Source organism: Anolis carolinensis, chromosome 1, assembly GCF_035594765.1.
Source record: "Anolis carolinensis isolate JA03-04 chromosome 1, rAnoCar3.1.pri, whole genome shotgun sequence".
In the NCBI taxonomy this organism is placed as follows: Eukaryota; Metazoa; Chordata; class Lepidosauria; order Squamata; family Dactyloidae; genus Anolis; species Anolis carolinensis.
Genome location: NC_085841.1, coordinates 223399131 through 223418807, shown reverse-complemented (window position 1 = coordinate 223418807; position 19677 = coordinate 223399131). Strand labels below are relative to the sequence as shown.

Genomic DNA, 19677 nt, shown 5'->3' with positions numbered 1-19677 from the left:
GTCTCCTTGTGACAAAAAGGGAATGTAGAAATAAACATAATAATAATAATAATAATAATAATAATAATAATAATAATAAAACAAGCTTCTCCATAGAACTGCTACTCACTTTGCAACATGTACGGCAATTTTATTAATGATGAAATACAAGACAAACAATTCAATCTTCTCCGCCATTAACAAAAACAACAGTAGCTTATGATTTTAATATATTTTTATGACAGCTTCTTTAGTTTTGCCTCTAGCAAGAACAATTACACACGTATCAGATAACTAACAAAAGCCTTCACCTTTGAACAATAATGCTTGCCATCTTGCTTTCATCAAGATTATATTGATATGGGTAGTTGTGGGTGCCTTCCAAACCAAAGTAATCAGCTACTTTGCCTTAACAAATATTTATCTTGCTGGCAATTAAAAAAAAGAATACCTTATGTTCTTCTGTAATGAATGACAATCAAGTTCAAACACACAGTTGGTACTTTGTGAAGGGTGGAAGAAGTTGATGTGAGAGTTTGATTGCTGTTATGGACTCCTTAACCGAACCATGAATGTGAATAAAGCATTATACTGTGTGAATCATGGCATTTACTACATCCCTTATGTTGGCTGCCAGATTTTTTTCTTTGAAAAGTGGCAAGATCTAATCTATATATATAAAAGAGTGATGGCATCACGGCAACTCACAAAACAACAAAAGTACAGGCCGCCCAACCTCGAAATTTGACAACACAATCCATCATCCACGCCTCAAGGTTGATACAACAAAAAGAAAAGAAAAATAAAGTCCTAATTAGAGGGAGAGCAATATTTTTTTTACCCAATTGCTGCCAGTTTAGAGGGCTAATCTCTGCCCACTTCGTCTCCTAGCAACCAAGAGACAGCCAGGGTTCAGTTAGGGGACAGGCAGATTTAGGCCTGACTTAGGTTTCTTCCACAGATTATCTAATTTGCACTGGATTATATGGCAGCATAGACTCAAGGCCCTTCCACACAGCTATACAACCCATTTATAATCTTATATTATTTGCTTTGCACTGGATTATCTTGACTCCACACTGCCATATAATCCACTTCAGTGTGCATTTTATACAGCTGTGTAGAAGGGGGCTCATATAATCCAGTTCTGAGCAGATAATATAAGATTAGAAATATACAGTAGAGTCTCACTTATCCAACATAAACAGGCCGGCAGGATAAGTGAATATGTTGGATAATAAAAAGGGATTAAGGAAAAGCCAATTAAACATCAAATTAGGTAATCGTTATACAAATTAAGCACCAAAACATCATATTATACAACAAATTTGACAGAAAAATTAGTTCCATGCGCAGTAATGCTATGTAGTAATTACAGTAGAGTCTCGCTTATCCAACGTTCTGGATTATCCAACGCATTTTTGTAGTCAATGCTTTCAATATATCGTGATATTTGGTGCTAAATTCATAAATACAGTAATTTCTACATAGAATTACTGTGTATTGAACTGCTTTTTCTGTTGATTTGTTGTAAAACATGATGTTTTGGTGCTTAATTTGTAAAATCATAACTTAATTTGATGTTTAATAGGCTTATCCTTAATCCCTCCTTATTATCCAAGATATTCGCTTATCCAACGTTCTGCCGGCCCGTTTATGTTGGATAAGTGAGACTCTACTGTACTGTATTTACAAATTTACCACTAAACTATCACAATGAATTTAAAACACTGACTACAAAAACATTGATTATGAAAAGGCAGACTGCATTGGATAATCCAGAACATTGTATAAGCAAATGTTGGATAAGTGAGATTCTTCTTTAATATGAAATAATTACTGGGATAGAATAATGCAGAACAATATAATCTCTAAAACCAGGACAGTAAATAAACAGGGGAATTCCACACAGGAAACAATCAGGGCCAGCTAACACCTCCCAACAAAGTATTCCCATCATCAAAGTCTGGCAAATCCTCTGTTTTCTCAGGGCCACAGACAGTAGAAACACATAAAATATCGCAAACAACACCACTCTGAAAACAAGGGAATTCCCGACAGGAAACAATCAGGGCCAGCTAACACCTCCCAACAAAAAATCCACTCAAGGAGGAAACAGCCAGGCTTTAAAGCTGCAAGGTCATTACATCCTAATCATTTTTCCTAATTGCAGCATTCATACTTGCCTCCAACAGACAAAAAAACCAATCAGAAATATTATATATTCACAACCTTTAGGAAATAATATCCCCTGATGGCGCAGCGTGTTAAAGCGCTGAGCTGCTGAATTTCTGGACCGAAAGGCCACAAGTTTGAATTGGGGGAGCAGAGAGAGCCCCCACTGTTAGCCCCAGCTTCTGCCAACCCAGAGGTTCAAAAACATGCAAATGTGAGTGCATCAATAGGTACTGCTCCGGCGGGAAGGTAACGCCACTCCATGCAGTCATCCCACATGACCTTGGAGGAGTCTACGGACAACGCCGGCTCTTTGGCTTAGAAATGGAGATGAGCACCAACCTCCAGAGTCGGACATGACTGGGCTTAACGTCAGGGGAAAACCTTGACCCTTTACCTTAACTACCACCAATTCCTCAATACTTTATTTCCCATACCACCAGACTTCGCCACAGCAATGCGTGGCCGGGCACAGCTAGTGCTTTATAAGTGCATACGTTTAATGCTAGTTATGATGCTGAGACATCACACTGCCACTTATGCCTGTTCCTGAGAAGTAAATGTCTCCAAACTGGATTTTCAAGTGATGCAAAGAATTACAATGCAACAAAAATATCAGAAACAGAAAATAAATGTAACAATAATGGTGTCAGCTATAACAACAAAGGCATCACTATACTTGGTGTCCCACAATGTAGTAATTCATGGTGTTGTCCACATAGACCTTTTTCAATATCAGATCATACCTAAATCTTAGGGTTTTTTTTTTTGTACGAATGCTACCTGTAAATTGGAATTCTTGCCGACCACTGACAGATAGAGAAATAGGAGGAAAAGGTGACCAGGGGAAAATCAAGTTGTTGACAACAAATGGATGCCGGCGATGAGATTTTGTTTCTTTATATATATAAAAAATATCCTAAATGTGTGAGGTCCAGGAGAGCTTGGTTTTGTTTTGTTTTTTAAAGGGGGAGGGGCATCAAGGTGTTGACAATCAATGGAAGCTTCTTGTTTTTTTGTTTTAAAAAGGGGGAAGCCACATTGTCCTTTGCCATCACGATGTTGAGAATGGATAGATGTGGCGATGAGATTTTGATTCTGGGTTTCTGTGAATTTTCTGGGCCATGTTCCAGAAGCTTTCTCTCCTGACGTTTCGCCTACATCTATGGCAGGCATTCTCAGAGGTTTGTGCGGTCTGTTGGAAACTAGGTGCACGGGCTTGATATATCTGTGGAAGGTCCAGGGTGAGAGAAAGAACTCTTGTCTGCTTGAGGCAAGTGTGAATGTTGCAATTGACCAATTTGATTAGCACTGAATGGCCTTTCAGCTTCAAAACCTGGCTGATTCCTGTCTGGGGGAATCCTTTGTTGGGAAGTATTAGCTGGCCCTGATTGATTCATGTCTGGAATTCCCCTGTTTTCTGAGTGTTGTTTTTTTATTTATTGTCCTTATTTTTGGTAGCCAGATGGTGTTCATATTCATGGTTTCCTCCTTTCTGTTGAAATTGTCCACATGCTTGTGGATTTCAGTGGCTTCTCTGTGTAGTCTGACATGCTGGTTGTTAGAGTGGTCCAGCATTTCTGTGTTCTCAGATAATCTACTGGTTCATAAAGTGCTCTGTTATGGCTGACTTCTCAGGTTGAATTAGTCGGTAGTGCCTTTCATGTTCCTTGATTCAATCAGGGACAGCTTACACCTCCCAACAAAGGATTTCCCCAGGCAGGAAGCAGCCAAGCTTTGATGCTGAAAGGCCATTCAATACCAATCAAACTGGCCAACTGCAACATTCACACTTGCCACAAGCAGACAAGAGTTCTGGCTGCATAGTAAACATTCCACAGATACAGTAGAGTCTCACTTATCCAAAACTCGCTTATCCAATATTCTGGATTATCCAACACATTTTTGTAGTCAATGTTTTCAATACATTGTGATATTTTGCTGCTAAATTCGTAAATACAGTAATTACTACATAGCATTGCTGCTTATTGAACTACTTTTTCTGTCAAATTTGTTGCATAACATGTTTTGGTGCTTAATTTGTAAAATCATAATGTAATTTGATGTTTAATAGGCTTTTCCTTAATCCCTCATTATCCAACATATTTGCTTATCCAACGTTCTGCTGGCCTGTTTATGTTGGATAAGTGAGACTCTACTGTATATAAATCCCAGTTGCCTAGTTTCCAACAGATCGCACAAACTTCTGAGGATTTTTTTTACATGTCAGGAGAGACTTGAGAAACTGCAAGTGGCTTCTGGTGTGAGAGTTGGCTGTCTGCAAGGATATTGCCCAGGGGACGTCCGGGTATTTTGATGTTGTAGGAGGCTTCTCTCATGTCCCTGAATGGAGCTGGAGCTGACAGAGGGAGCTCATCCGCGCTCTCCCCGGGTTGGATATCAAACCCCCCCTTGCCTAGTTTCCAACAGACCTCACAAACCTCTGAGGATGCCTGCCATCGATGTGGGCGAAACGTCAGGAGAGAATGCTTCTGGAACATAGCCAGACAGTCCGGAAAACTCACAGCAACCCAGCGATCCCGGGCATGAAAGCCTTTGACAACACAGATCTGGTTTTTTTTTAAAGCCACCTTGTCTTTTGCCATGAAGGTGTTGAGAATGGATAGATGTGGCGAGGAGATCTCGATTTTCGTTTTCTAAAGCCACCTTGTCCTTTGCCACGAAGGTGTGGGCAACCAGTGGATGTACAGTAGAATCTCACTTATCCAAGCTAAACGGGCCAACAGAAGCTTGGATAAGCGAATATCTTGGATAATAAGGAGGGATTAAGGAAAAGCCTATTAAACATCAAATTAGATTACGATTTCACAAATCACCAAAACATCATGTTTTACAACAAATTTGACAGAAAAAGCAGTTCAATACGCAGTCATGTTATGTTGTAATTCGTGTATTACTAATGTAGTGAATTTAGCACCAAAATATCATGATGTATTGAAAACATTGACTACAAAAATGCGTTGGATAATCCAGAACGTTGGATAAGCGAGGCTTGGATAAGTGAGACTCTACTTGTTTGTTTGTTTGTTCTTGTCAGGAGCAACCTGAGTTGCTTCTGGAGTGAGAGAATTGGCCGTCTGCAAGGACATTACCAAGGGGACGCCGGGATGTTTTGATGTTTTACCATCCTTGTGGGAGGTTTCTCTCATGTCCCCGCATGGAGCTGGAGAGGGAGCTCACCCGCGCTCTCCCCGGGTGGGATTCGAACCTGGCAGAGCTTCAGGTCAGCAACCCAGCCTTCAAGTCCCAAGGCTTTTATTCCCTAGGCCACCGGAGGCTCCTGAGCTGGAGCTGATAGAGGGAGCTCATCCGCGCTCTCCCCGGGTGGGATTTGAACCTGGCAGCTTTCAAGTCAGCAACCCAACCTTCAAGTCACAAGGCTTTTATTCCCTAGGCCACCGGAGGCTCCTGAGCTGGAGCTGATAGAGGGAGCTCATCCGTGCTCTCCCCAGGTGGGATTCGAACCTGGCAGCCTTCAGGTCAGCAACCCAACCTTCAAGTCCCAAGGCTTATTCCCTAGGCCACCGGAGGCTCCTGAGCTGGAGCTGATAGAGGGAGCTCATCCACGCTCTCCCCGGGTGGGATTCGAACCTGGCAGCTTTCAAGTCAGCAACCCAACCTTCAAGTCACAAGGCTTTTATTCCCTAGGCCACCGGAGGCTCCTGAGCTGGAGCTGATAGAGGGAGCTCATCCACGCTCTCCCCGGGTGGGATTCGAACCTGGCAGCTTTCAAGTCAGCAACCCAACCTTCAAGTCACAAGGCTTTTATTCCCTAGGCCACCGGAGGCTCCTGAGCTGGAGCTGATAGAGGGAGCTCATCCGCGCTCTCCCCGGGTGGGACTCGAACCTGGCAGCTTTCAGGCCAGCAACCCAACCATCAAGTCACAAGGCTTTTATCCCCTAGGCCACCGGAGGCTCCTGGATGTATGTGGATTATTTGGTTGAAGCCCCCTTGCCCTTTGCCGTAGTGAAGGTGTGGGCAGCCAATGGGCGTCGTCGTTGTCCTCGCCGGGATTTCCCCCTGCTGGAGGGGAGGGGGCGAGCAGGACTCCCTTTCCCAGGGTTCCTCTGGGCCGGCGGAGGGGAAAGAGAGGGAAGGGTCTTTGTGCCGCCCCTCGGCCTCCCTCGCTCTGGCTGCTGGGGCTGAAGGCGGAGGAGGAGGACCGGGAGCTTCCCTTCCTCCCGCTTTGGGCCTCGGGGGAGCGATGGCGCGGCGAGCCCTTGCCGAGGAGAGACCTTCTCCGCCGGGCAGGGCGTGAGGGAGACCATTGGAGAGAGAGAGAGAGAAAGGGCTTGTGTCTCTCTGTGTGTGTATCTCGAGCGGGGCTGGCCTTGGCAGAGGAGGAGGAGGAGGCAGGTGGGCGGGGAAGGCGTCGCGGAGCGGCCGGCCCCAACGTGGCGGCGGCGCTGCTGCTGCTGCTTTGGAGAGGGAGCCCGGCGGAGGCAGAGGAAGAGGCAGCAGGAGCCCGAGGAGGAGGGCGGCTGGCCCCGGGATTAAGGGCCATGGGCAACGCCGGCAGCATGGACGGGCAGCCGGCGGACTTCAGGGCGCCGCCTGGGCCACCGCTCAAGCTGCCCCTGCCGGAGCCCGCCGAGCTGGAGGAGCGCTTCAACGTCGTCCTGGTGAGTCTGGAGGGAGTCTGGAGAGAGGGAGCGGGGCTTGCTTGCGCCCTGCTTTCCTGAGGAGAACCCAAAGGGGAGGCTGCTCTCTCTCTCTCTCTCTCTCTCTCTCTCTCTCTCTCTCTCTCTCTCTCTCTCTCTCTCTCTCTCTCTCTCTCTCTCTCTCTCTCTCTTCTTTCCCCCTTCTGCCCTCACCGAAAGGGGCACAAAGCAAACACCCCTCGCTCTGTGTGCATGTGGCTTTGCCTGGCTTCCCATCCCAAGGCGCCTTTGCCTTCTCCCGAAGAGACTCCACAAGGGGGTGGCTTCTTTCTTCTCCCATACTCTGTGGGCCTTCCCACACAGCCATATCACCCAGGGTCCTGGAGCCTCCGGTGGCCTAGGGGATAAAAGCCTTGTGACTTGAAGGTTGGGTTGCTGACCTGAAGGCTGCCAGGTTCGAATCCCACCCGGGGAGAGCGTGGATGAGCTCCCTCTCTCAGCTCCAGCCCCATGCAGGGACATGAGAGAAGACTCCCACAAGGATCGTAAAACATCCTGGGCAACGTCCTTGCAGACGGCCAATTCTCTCACTCCAGAAGCAACTCAGGTTGCTCCTGACACGAAACAAACAAACAAACCCAGGGTCCTTCCACACAGCCCTATATGCCAGAATATCAAGTCAGAAAATCCCACATGATCTGAGTGCAAAGTTCAAAGCAGATATTGTGGGATTTTCTGCCCTGATACTCTGGGATATAGGGCTGTGTGGAAGGGCGCCCAGAATATCAAGGCAGGAAATCCCAAAATATCTGCTTTGAACTGGGACAAGGGAGAGGGCCTTTCGGTGGTGGCTCCCCGAAGAATCATAATAACAGACCAACCTTGACACTGCATATTGTTTGAGAACACAGAAATGCTGGACCAATCTAACAACCAATGTGATAGGCTACACAGAGAAGGCACTGAAATCCACAAGCATGTGGACAATTTCAACAGAAAGGAGGAAACCATGAAAATGAACAAAATCTAACTACCAATATTTTAAAAAGCTGTAAAATCAGAACAGTAAACAGAAGACAGGGGAATTCCAGACATTACACTATCAGGGCCAGCTAACAAAGGATTCCCCCAGGGAGGAAACAGCCAGGCTTTGAAGCTGCAATGCCTTTCAATGCTAATCAAGCTGGCCAGTTGCAACATTCACACTTGCCTCAAGTAGACAAGAGTTCTTTCTCCCACCCTGGGACTTCCAGAAATACATAAACCCCACTTGACTAGTTTCCAACAGACCTCACAACGTCTGAGGGTGCCTGCCATAGATATGCGCGAAACGCCAGAAGAGAATGCTTCTGGAGCATGGACAGCCTAGAAAACTCACAGCAACCCAGAATAATAAAACTTGATTTATATACTGCCCTATCTCCCCAAAAGGTGGCAAAGTGTGTTAAAGCACTGAGCTGCTGAACTACCAGACCGAAAGGTCCCAGGTTCAAATCGTGGGAGTGGAGTGAGCGCCCGCTGTTAGCTCCAGCTTCTGCCAACCTAGCAGTTTGAAAACATGCCAATGTGAGTAGATCAATAGGTACCGCTCCGGCGGGAAGGTAAGGGCGCTCCATGCAGTCATGCCGGCCACATGACCTTGGACAACGCCGGCTCTTCAGCTTAGAAATAGAGATGAGCACGAACCCCCAGAGTCAGACATGACTGGACTTTACGTCAGGGGAAACCTTTACCTTTACTTATCTCCACAAAGGGACTCAGGGTGGTTTCCAACGAAAATTGGCAAACATTCAATGCCAGAAGACACCAATAATGAGAAATAAATAACCCTTCCCCCAAAACTCCAAAAGACAATTCACAACTATAACCAATTGAAATGAAAACAGAGAAACAAAAATTAAATAAGAACATAACCAATCAACCACTGCTTATCTAACATTAAAACACAACAGAAATTTCAGTAAATCTAAAATCTGTTTGAAGTTATTAAGATTTGTATACAGCCAGCCAAGTTAGAGGAAGGCCATGGAGGTGCTGGGTTTCTTCTGGGCTCCCTCTTTCCTCACCAGTTAGAAGAAGAGTGAAAAGTAAGGTGCTTTCCGTGTAAATCAGTGTATTCTCTGTGTGACTTTATTCACATCCCATTGAGGTCCCTCATTCCTTTCCCCCCCTTTCTCACCACAAAAAGGGACACAAATGTGGGGAACCTTCTCCCCCATGCAAATATTGATATATACGTGTGTGTGTGTGTGTGACTTTTTCAAGCGTGTGTGTGTGTGTGTGTGTGTGTGTGTGACCTGTTCTCATGTCTTAGAGAGACCCAGGAGAGACCCCCTAGGCCATGGGGGGCACATTCTTGCTTGCTTTCATGCCTCTCTTTTCTTTTCTCACTAAGGGCCCTGAGTCCATACTGAGTCATACTGTCCCAGTTCAAAGCAGATAATGTGGGATTTTATTCAGCTGTGTGGAAGGGGCCTAAAAAGAACCTCAAAGTGCCAATATTGAGATGTGTATATGTGTGTGTATGTGTGTTAGAGAACCCCGGCGAGTTGTGAGTAAACCTTCTTGCAACCCCTTCCCTCCTCACCAGTCTTTTTCCTTCCCTGGATGAGACTGAATCACACAAACAAATCTTGCAGGTTTTCTCCTTTGATGGAAGGACAATGCTCATTGCAAAGAATCCCTACCCCGAAAATAACAATACAAAGGGGACCAAAAAGTGTGAGCCCTCAAAGCATCTGTGTGTGTGGATTGTGTGTTTGGAGGAGGGAGAAATCCCTTCGAAAGAGGAGAGGGAAAGAGAGAAAGGGAAGCCTGGAAAGCAGCTGATCCATTGTTTGAAGGGAAGGGGCAGCCTGTGCCTTCCCACCAGAAGCCGCCTTGCTGTTTCTGGGTCTCTCCGTTTGAAAGGGAATTGGTGTGAGGAGGAGAGGAAGAAGCCAATGGGGACGTGTTTGTGTGTGCTTCCTTTGCCCAGTCTTTGGGGTCCCTTCCCAGCCCTTGATCTCTTCGGAAAAAGCGAAAGGAGAGGACCCCCCTTTCTCTCCTCTTCCCTCCCATAGAGAGATACAGGCTCCGGTGAAAGTTCTCTCGCCGTGGCCATTCAGTTGCTGGTGTGCAAAGAGGATCTGCATCTCATTTGTTGAAGGGGGGAGCAGCCGGAAAACATGGAGAAAGAAGAGAGCAGGGCAGGCGAGAGGTTGTATGGTGGGATTCCTTGCATTTGAAGCACAGTACAAAATCTGCAGGATGTCCACTCAGTTTGTCTGCGCTTCAGTCTGAGCCAGGGAAGGCTGGTAAAGTGGGAAGAATTTCCTATGAAATGCTAATATCCGTAGAGCAGGCATCCTCAAACTTTTTAAGCAGTTCAGGGCCCCTCAGACTGTTGGAGTGGCCAGACTATAGTTTGAAAGAACCATGAACGGATCCCTATGCACACTACACATATCTTATTTGCAATGCAACAAAACACGAAAGAACAATACAATATTTCAAATGAAGGACAATTTCAACCAAAATAAACTTACCAGTATTTGAGTGGGAAATGTGGGTCTGCTTTTGGCTGATGAAACAGTCAAGTTGATTAGGATTGTGATGTTGAAGGCTTTCATGGCCGGAATCACTTGGTTGATGTGTGTTTTCCGGGATGTATAGCCATGTTCCAGAAGCATTCTCTCCTGATGTTTCCCCCACATCTATGGCAGGCATCCTCAGAAGGTGTGAGGTATGTTGGAAACTGGGCATGGGAGATTTATATATCTGTGGAATGTCCAGGATGGGAGAAAGAACTCTTTGTCAGCCTGAGGCAGGTGTGAATGTTGCAGTTGGCCACCTTGATGAGCATTGAATGGCCTTACAGCTTCAAAGCCTGGCTGCTTCCTGTGTGGGGGAATCCTTTGTTGGGAGGTGTTAGCTAGCGCTGATAATTTCTTGTCTGGAATTCTCTTGTTTTCTGAATGTTCTTTATTTACTGTCCTGAATTTAGAGTTTTTTAAATACCGATAGCCAAATCGTGTTTATTTTCATGGTTTCCTCCTTTCTGTTGAAATTGTCCACATGCTTGTGGATTTCAGTGGCTTCTCTGTGTAGTCCGACATAGGGGATGTTAGAGTGGTCCAGCATTTTTGTGTTCTCAGATAAATAATATGCTGTGTCCAGGTTGGTTCATCAAGTGTTCTGCTATGGCTGACTTCTCTGGTTGAATCAGTCTGCAGTGCCTTTCATGTTCCTTGATTAATGTTTGGGCAATGCTGTGTTTGGTGGTTCCTATGTAGACTTGTCCACAGCTGCATAGTATATGGTAGACTTCTGCAGAGGTGTTGGAATGCCTCTTGTCCTTTGCTGAATGTAGCATTTGTTGGATTTTCTCAGCGGGTCTGTAGAAAGTTTGTAGGTTGTGTTTCTTCATCAGCTTCCCTATGTGATCGGTGGTTCCCTTGATGTATGGTAATAATACTTTTCCTCTGGGTGGATCTTTGTCTTTATTCTTGTGGTTTGTTCTTGGCTCTTCTGATGTCTGCGGTGGAATATCCATTGTCCTGCAAAGCCCAGGCAGGAAACAGCCAGGCTTTGAAGCTGCCAAGCTATTCAATGCTAATCAAGCTGTCCAGTTGCAACATTCACACCTGTCTCAAACAGACAAAAGTTCTATCTCCCACCCTAGACACTCCACAGATATATGAACCTCACTTGCCTAGTTTCCAATAGACCTCACATCCTCTGAGGATGCCTGCCATAGATGTGGGTGAAGCGACATGAGAGAATGCTTCTGGAATGTGACCATACAGCCCACAAAACTCACAGCAACCCTGTGATTCTGGCCATGAAAGCCTTGGACAACACAACAATACAATATTTCAAATGAAGAACGATTTCAATCAACATAAACTTACCAGCATTTCAGTGGTAAGTGTGGGCCTGCTTTTGGCTGATAAGATAGTCAAGTTGATTAGGATTTTAATTGTTGTGTGCCTTCAAGTCGTATGAGATATTGGACAACTTTAAGTCTAAAGTGTAGGGCAGGGGCTGAGTAAATGACCTTGGAAGGTTGACAGACCTTAGTTTGGGGACCCCTGCCTTAGAAAAAGAAGGAAGGAGATGTCCTAAATGCTCTTAGGGACCATATATACTGTATACTCATATATAAGTCCAGAAATTTTAATCAAATAATCAACCCAACAATTCTGTGTCCACCTGTCCGCACCATCTTTTTCTCCGAGTAGAGTGGCAAAAGGCAAGAGATTAGTCCATCTCAGGGGAACTTAAAAAAAAGGATTGATCCCCTCAACTCTCCTCTGTGGCACCATTACTGGCTTTTTTGAATGGTGGGTGGTTTGAATGGTTGGGTCCCATCCAGGGGTAATTGTCCCCCTGAGTTGGCATAGGTGCTTTTGCCTCTCTGTGGAATGACCCCCCCCCCAACACACATATCCATGGGTCATATCAAAACCCATAATTTTGTTCCCAAAACCTGCCCTTGACTTCTATGTGAGATAGACTTATGTGTATATGTGACGGCGCGAGTGGCGCCATCTATATGTTGGAACTATAAGTTTCAAGATTTGAATTGTTGTATCATGCCTGATTTTGCCCTTACCCTGTAAATGTAGTTGGATTGGTTATTTATATCTGTCAATCAATGTTGTTTGTACCTGTTATATTGCTCACTCAGCAAAACTGTTTGGCTCCACCTCTTCCTGGAGTAGGACTGTGTTTCCTCCTTTTCATTCCACTCTATCGGATGGACGTGAAAGAGAGGCTTGGCTCTGAAAGCCCTTCAAAAGTTACCTCTCAGCACCAATTCTGAGGTTCTTACCCTTGGGACTCACACTTCATGTTCAGGGCCAACCTGAACAACGTTGAGGAGTCTCAAGCGCCTTCACATCAGTCCTTTGGCAACAGAGGAAGACTCTTGTCTTCAGATATAGGTCATTGGACTGAGGCTGAGTTTGCTCCGGCATTCACAGCCAGAGAAAGAGGGATCTGGACAAGCTTCATGGACTTAAACAATCAAAGACTGTAATGTATATTTTCTTTTACCCCTTTGTGAAGAATAAACCCAGTTTTTGAGTTAACTACAGTGTTTTGGTCCTTGGGAGTTCCAGTTTCCCTAAAGGAGGGCAAGAAGCAATCCCCTGGGGAAAGATGTCACGTCCATGCCTCTTTCACTAAGAGTTTACAGCCCCAGGCGCGACGGCACAGTATATGGTCAGTCTGCTCAGGAGGCACAGATCCAGAAGGCCAAATCCTGTTCCAGTTGCCTTACCTGTTCAGAATTTAAATCCAAAGATAGTGTCCAAGCAGCTGATGCTGTTAACTGTGGGAAAAAAGTTATCAACCTTCTCTAAAACCTTTAACCAAGGTGTGCAGTTTGGCAGGGGAACTTTGGTGGGTGCACTGGAAGTGTGTGAGACTTCTCACCCCACCTTTAAAAAACAAAAACACAATTTCTTTGTTGGATTTAAAAAGGGGGGAAACACCTACCTTGTTTCAGCTGTGTCCCCTGCCAAGCTGCTCACCTTACTTTCCCAGAATTCATGAGGATTTAGAACTGGATTACACTTTATGCAAAAAATAATAATAATGAAGCACTCTTAACAGCATCAGATGCTTGGGCGTTCTCTTTGGTTTTAAATTATGAAGAGGCAAGGCGAAATGGAACAGGATTTGGTCTTTAGGATCAGTGCCTCCTGGGCAGACTTAACTGTTTCCATTAAGAACATCTCCTTCCATTTTCCACTAAGGAATGTTAGTGTTTCATAGAAAAGAGTGGAGACTTGAGTGGCACTTTCTGGCAGTAATATCAATATGCTCATGCAATTATGTGTGTGTGTATCTTCTCTACGCACACATTGTTATGTGCTTTCAAGTTGATCCTGATGTAGGGTGATCCTATCCTATAGATTTTTCTGAAAATATTTGTTCAGAACAGATTTCCTGTTGCCTCCCTCTGAGACTGACAACGTGTGGCTTGCCCAGTGGATTTCCATGGTTGAGCAGGGTTTTGAAGCTCAGTCTCCCAGAGTCGTAGTTCAACACTCAAACCACTCAAACCATGTCAAATGTCCATAAATACTTAAGGGTGCACTTATGTTGTCAGGTAGGAATTACACTTCACTCCAGATGTTGTTTTGTAACTTCTGGCTACCATAGCCTACATAGCTATTGACTAGGAATGCTAGGACTTGCACTTCAGCAACATTTGAACTGCTGCACAATTTATACTCCTGAGAATGCATTTAAAAAACATAGTAATCATCATGTAAAGAAGACAGTGTTTAATCATGAGGTAACTGCTTGTTAAACCCTACTGACTGGACTACTGATCGAATGGTTGGCAGTTCGAATCCAGGAAGCGGGGTGAGCTCCCGTCTGTCAGCTTCAGCTTCCCATGCAGGGACATGAGAGGAGCCTCCCACAGGATGGTAAAATGTCCTTGCAGTTGGCCTGTTCACACCAGAAGCTACTTGCAGTTTCTCAAGTTGCTCCTGACATGAAAAAAAGAAGAAGAAAAAGCTTGTGTCAGTTTTCCTGTTTCTGAGAAGGAGGAGTTTTTTTTAAAAAAAAGTGGTATATAGGTTAGTGTCAGGGACAAGTTATGGGGGTCATAGTATTTTCTTGGTTTTTTAAAAACCTCTGCAATATTTTATTGTCATAATATGTTTGGGATAATCCCGCCCCCCAGTCATATCCAGCCAGAAATAGTAATGTGTCCTGACGCGAGCAGACAGAGATTGCATTTTCTCTTTGCCTGTACTTGCTCTTACTCTTAATTTTGCAATTGTATCCTGCTAGATGGAACCTTAAATAATAAAACACGTAGAAAGTGGTAGTAATTAAGAAGGCAGCAAGGGTAATTAATTAAAGTGAAAGGAGTAGTCAGAATGTTTCTGCCATATGTGTGACAAGTAATTCCCCCTGCCCTTTGCCCTTAATACTGATAACTTTCTTCCAGAGCATTGTGTTCCTCTTGGAGAAATTAAGATTCAAAAAGTTCACCACAGTTTAAAATCAGTGTATAATAGAGTTTGTCTATGTGTATAATGGCAGATGTTTGTGATTGAGTGTGTGCCCACTGGGAAGTAAAATAAGGTCACTCAGAAAAAAGTTAGTGATTTCTTCAGGCCTTATCTTTGTGCAAAAGTGGGTGAGTAAATGGAGGAAAGGGAGTGTACAAAATCATCATAATCATCATCTGGCTTAATGAGAAATTGTGGGTTACTCGGTGATGCAGTTGTAAGTGCCTTAGGAAATGAGAATTTAGTCAGAGTTTAACACTTCTATCAGTGAAGTAATATGGCTGAGATAAGTTATAATAGTATAATATAATAGCACCCCTTGTTCACCAGGGGAGGGGAGGAAAGGGAAAAGAGCGAATTGAGGCAAACTTTTGAAGATTGGTATTCTGGGATGGAAGAATTTGGGAGATGAATTTTAGGTTGAAAAGACATCCCCTGCACTCTTCAGAAAGAGAGAAAATGGGCTTTCCAGAGTGGTATCTACTCCTTTCTATGGAACAAAGGGGAGAGGAGGGGGAGTAGCTTTATATGTCAAAAACAGTTACGTTGCAGAAGAAATGCAAGACTGTAATCCGGGAAACCAGCTTGAAAGCATCTGGATAAGAATCAAGGGAACTGGGACTCAAAAAGATCTTGTCGTGGGTGTCTACTACAGACCTCCGAGTCAGGATGAAGGACTTGATGAAGCCTTCTGTCAACAGCTGACCAAACAGGCACAAAGAAGAGATATAGTAGTCATGGGCGATTTCAATTATCCCGATATCTGCTGGAAAACAAACTCAGCCAAGAGTACAAAGTCCAACAAATTCCTCACTTGCCTTGCAGATAATTTTATGGTCCAGAAGGTAGAAGAGGCAACAAGGGGATCAGCAACTCTTGATCTAATCTTACCAAATGTGGAAGACCTGATCAATACAGTTGAAGTGGTTGGATCCTTAGGGGCAAGTGACCATGCGCTCCTGCAGTTTGCAATACAAAGGAATGCTGAAACTAAGACAAGTCAAACACGCATTCTGGACTTTAAGAGAGCTGACTTCCAAAAAATGAAGGAATTACTGAGCGGCATTCCATGGACGCCAATATTAAAAAACAAGGGAGTTAAGGATGGATGGGAGTTTTTCAAAAGTGAAATACTCAAGGCGCAAATGCAAACATGCAAAAGAAGAAAAATAAGACAAGTGCAAAGAAGCCAGAATGGATGTCCAAAGAACTTCTAACTGAGCTAAAGCTCAAAAGTGACATGCACAAGAAGTGGAAAAGGGGAGAAATCACCAAAGAAGAATTCAAACGTATAGCCAACACCTGTAGGGAAAAGGTTCGCAAGGCTAAAGCGCAAAATGAGCTCAGGCTTGCCAGGGACATAAAAAACAACAAAAAAGGCTTTTTTGCTTACGTTGGTAGAAAAAGGAAGAAAAAGGAGGCGATAGGGCCATTGCAAGGAGAAGATGGGGTGATGGCGACAGGGGACAGGGAAAAGGCAGAACTACTTAATGCCTTCTTTGCCTCGGTCTTCTCAGAAAAAGAAAGCCATCTTCAACCTCAGCAACACGGAATGGACGAAGGATTGGGGGAAATCCAACCCCAAATAGGGAAACAAGTTGTCCAGGAACACTTGGTCTCTCTAAACGAATTCAAGTCCCCAGGGCCAGATCAGCTACACCCAAGAGTACTGAAGGAACTAGCGGAAGTTATTTCAGAACCACTGGCAATTATCTTCGAGAGTTCTTGGAGAACGGGAGAAGTCCCAGCAGATTGGAGGAGGGCTAATGTGGTCCCTATCTTCAAGAAGGGAAAAAAGAACGACCCAAACAATTACCGTCCGGTCAGCCTCACATCAATACCAGGCAAAATTCTGGAAAAGATCATTAAGGAAGTGGTCTGCGAACACTTAGAAACAAATGCGGTCATTGCTAATAGTCAACACGGATTTACCAAAAACAAGTCATGCCAGACTAATCTGATCTCTTTTTTCGATAGAGTTACGAGTTGGGTCGATACAGGGAATGCTGTGGATGTAGCGTACCTGGATTTCAGTAAGGCCTTCGACAAAGTCCCCCACGACCTTCTGGCAAACAAACTAGTAAAATGTGGGCTAGACAAAACTACGGTTAGGTGGATCTGTAATTGGCTAAGCGAACGAACCCAAAGGGTGCTCACCAATGCGTCGTCTTCATCATGGAAAGAAGTGACAAGTGGAGTGCCGCAGGGCTCCGTCCTGGGCCTGGTTCTGTTCAACATCTTTATTAACGACTTAGACGAAGGGTTAGAAGGCACGATCATCAAGTTTGCAGACGACACAAAACTGGGAGGGATAGCTAACACTCCAGAAGACAGGAGCAGAATTCAAAACGATCTTGACAGACTAGAGAGATGGGCCAAAACTAACAAAATGAAGTTCAACAGGGACAAATGCAAGATACTTCACTTCGGCAGAAAAAATGGAAATCAAAGATACAGAATGGGGGACGCCTGGCTTGACAGCAGTGTGTGCGAAAAAGACCTTGGAGTCCTCGTGGACAACAAGTTAAACATGAGCCAACAATGTGATGCGGCTGCTAAAAAAGCCAATGGGATTCTGGCCTGCATCAATAGGGGAATAGCGTCTAGATCCAGGGAAGTTATGCTCCCCCTCTATTCTGCCTTGGTCAGACCACACCTGGAATACTGTGTCCAATTTTGGGCACCACAGTTGAAGGGAGATGTTGACAAGCTGGAAAGTGTTCAGAGGAGGGCGACTAAAATGATTAAGGGTCTGGAGAACAAGCCCTATGAGGAGCGGCTTAAAGAGCTGGGCATGTTTAGCCTGCAGAAGAGAAGGCTGAGAGGAGACATGATAGCCATGTACAAATATGTGAAGGGAAGTCATAGGGAAGAGGGAGCAAGCTTGTTTTCTGCTGCCCTGCAGACTAGGACACGGAACAATGGCTTCAAACTACAGGAAAGGAGATTCCACCTGAACATCAGGAAGAACTTCCTCACTGTGAGAGCTGTTCGACAGTGGAACTCTCTCCCCGGGGCCGTGGTGGAGGCTCCTTCCTTGGAGGCTTTTAAGCAGAAGCTGGATGGCCATCTGTCGGGGGTGCTTTGAATGCGATTTCCTGCTTCTTAGCAGGGGGTTGGACTAGATGGCCCATGTGGTCTCTTCCAACTCTACTATTCTATGATTCTATGATTCTATGTTTGACTATGGTGTCATGAATTAGAGATAGGTGAAGTGCTCTCCAGGAGTCGTATGCAGTTGCTCATTGTCATCAGTGTGGCCTCAACCAGATCTCTGGAAGGCTCACTTTAGGAATTGCCATGCATGACACAATACTGCACAGCAGAGGAACATGAAAGGGGAAAAGGTGTGTTGTTATCTGTATCCCACTTTGGAGCCTTTCCCTTCCCCGAGAAGTCTGAAGAACAGTGCAGAGCTCCTGAACGGGTGGCAACATGTTGCCACATTGTGTGGCAGTTCCACTTGTGTTGAGGTATAATATATAAACATTGTATCTCTCAAGAGGTTGGGCACTACATGGGGGTAATGCTGAAATACACCACCAGGAAGAGCCATGCAGGTTCGTTTGCATGTATTTTGGATGACGGAGACCATGGGGTTCTGGCGATGATGCCTGGACAAGAACAGACAAAGAGATGGCTCATCAGTGACTCAGTTTGAAAGAGTCACTTTCCTTCATGAACTTTAAAGGCTGTATAGGTAATACAGTAATAACACTTCGTCTGTACATTGCTTGAGAACAGCATTATGAAGTGTGGAGCAATATCTCGGGATGCTGGGAACTTTGGGTGGAATTTTAGTAGGGACATTTGCCTGCGCAATTGTGCCTTACACATGCAACTTTATCTGTTTTGGATGAGGCAGCGAGTGATAGTCTGTAGTCCTTTTCACAGTGTCCAAAACCATCTCCCATCAGGACTGTCAAAGCTTTGGAGGGGGCACCACTGCTATTTTCAGGAGAAGAAGAGGGAAGGAAGTTCAGATGACAGTGGTTCCCAACCTTTGGGCCTCCAGGTATTTTGGACTTCCAACTCCCAGAAATCCCAGCCAGCTTACCAGCTGGTAGGAACTGTGGGAGCTGAAGTCCAAAACACCTGAAGGCCTAATGGTTGGGAACCACTACTTTAACGGGAAGGAATAAGTGGGCACACTACATTTCCTTTCCTCTCTCAGCTGAGCTGAGCTGAGCTGGTTCTGTGTTACCTGACATTTCTCCCCTCCCTTCCCTCTCCATTGGTAAAGAATATATGGTGCAATAATGGTCTCTTTTGGGGCTGAGCATCTGTGCGGGTAGGAGAGGTTTTGGACAAGGTCCAAAGAATAGAAGGGCCTCGTGCCTCATCAGAAAAGAAAAGAAAAGATGTGCTTTGTTGAAGTACTATGACCTGCCTATTTGACGTTGAATCTAGGGCTGTCTTTCCCATGGCTCCTGGTAGCTCTGGGTGATTATCTAAAAAGGAATCCACCACAAATCGTAGATATCACATCCAGAAAGTATGTTTGGAAATGAGAAGGGTATTGTACAAAAAGGATCCAAGCAGTATTTCAGGGTCCCAATTCAAAGTGGGTTCGGGATTGGGCAGATCAATAAAATACTGTCCAAGAGTTCTGTTTCTTGGTCTTGCCTTCTTAGTAGGTGTTGTTTTCCAATCTTAGATTTCCCAGCAGGAGACAGAAGGGGAAATCAACAGTGGATGAATACAGTTCAGAAAAGAGTTCATAAGTGTACTGTATTAGGAGGGGGAGAAGGACAAGGCTCCAACCCACCTCCTTCCTGGAATCCATTGTGTGTTAAGAGTGATGATAAATATAATTGCTATCCTGTGTTTTATTGTGTTCTTTCTCTTTGACATCTACTTTTTAAAGATGCAAACTGTGTTT

At 44.8% G+C, this 19677-nt stretch overlaps 1 protein-coding gene across 9 annotated transcripts in view; it reads left to right on the top strand.

The window, feature by feature from the left end:
- Positions 1-6248: 6248 nt before the first annotated feature.
- fmnl2 (formin like 2) overlaps positions 6249-19677 on the top strand; it is a 235800-nt gene continuing 222371 nt past the window's right edge. For 5 of the 9 annotated variants that reach the window (XM_016996233.2, XM_016996231.2, XM_016996232.2 and 2 more), the window contains exon 1: positions 6250-6798. In XM_016996233.2, coding sequence (XP_016851722.2) covers positions 6679-6798 — 120 coding nt within the window. In that variant the 5' untranslated portion in view covers positions 6250-6678. Of the gene's footprint in view, positions 6799-19677 lie in introns of all 9 variants that reach the window. The other 4 variants (XM_008117713.2, XM_016996227.2, XM_016996229.2 and 1 more) reach the window with 2 other exon arrangements.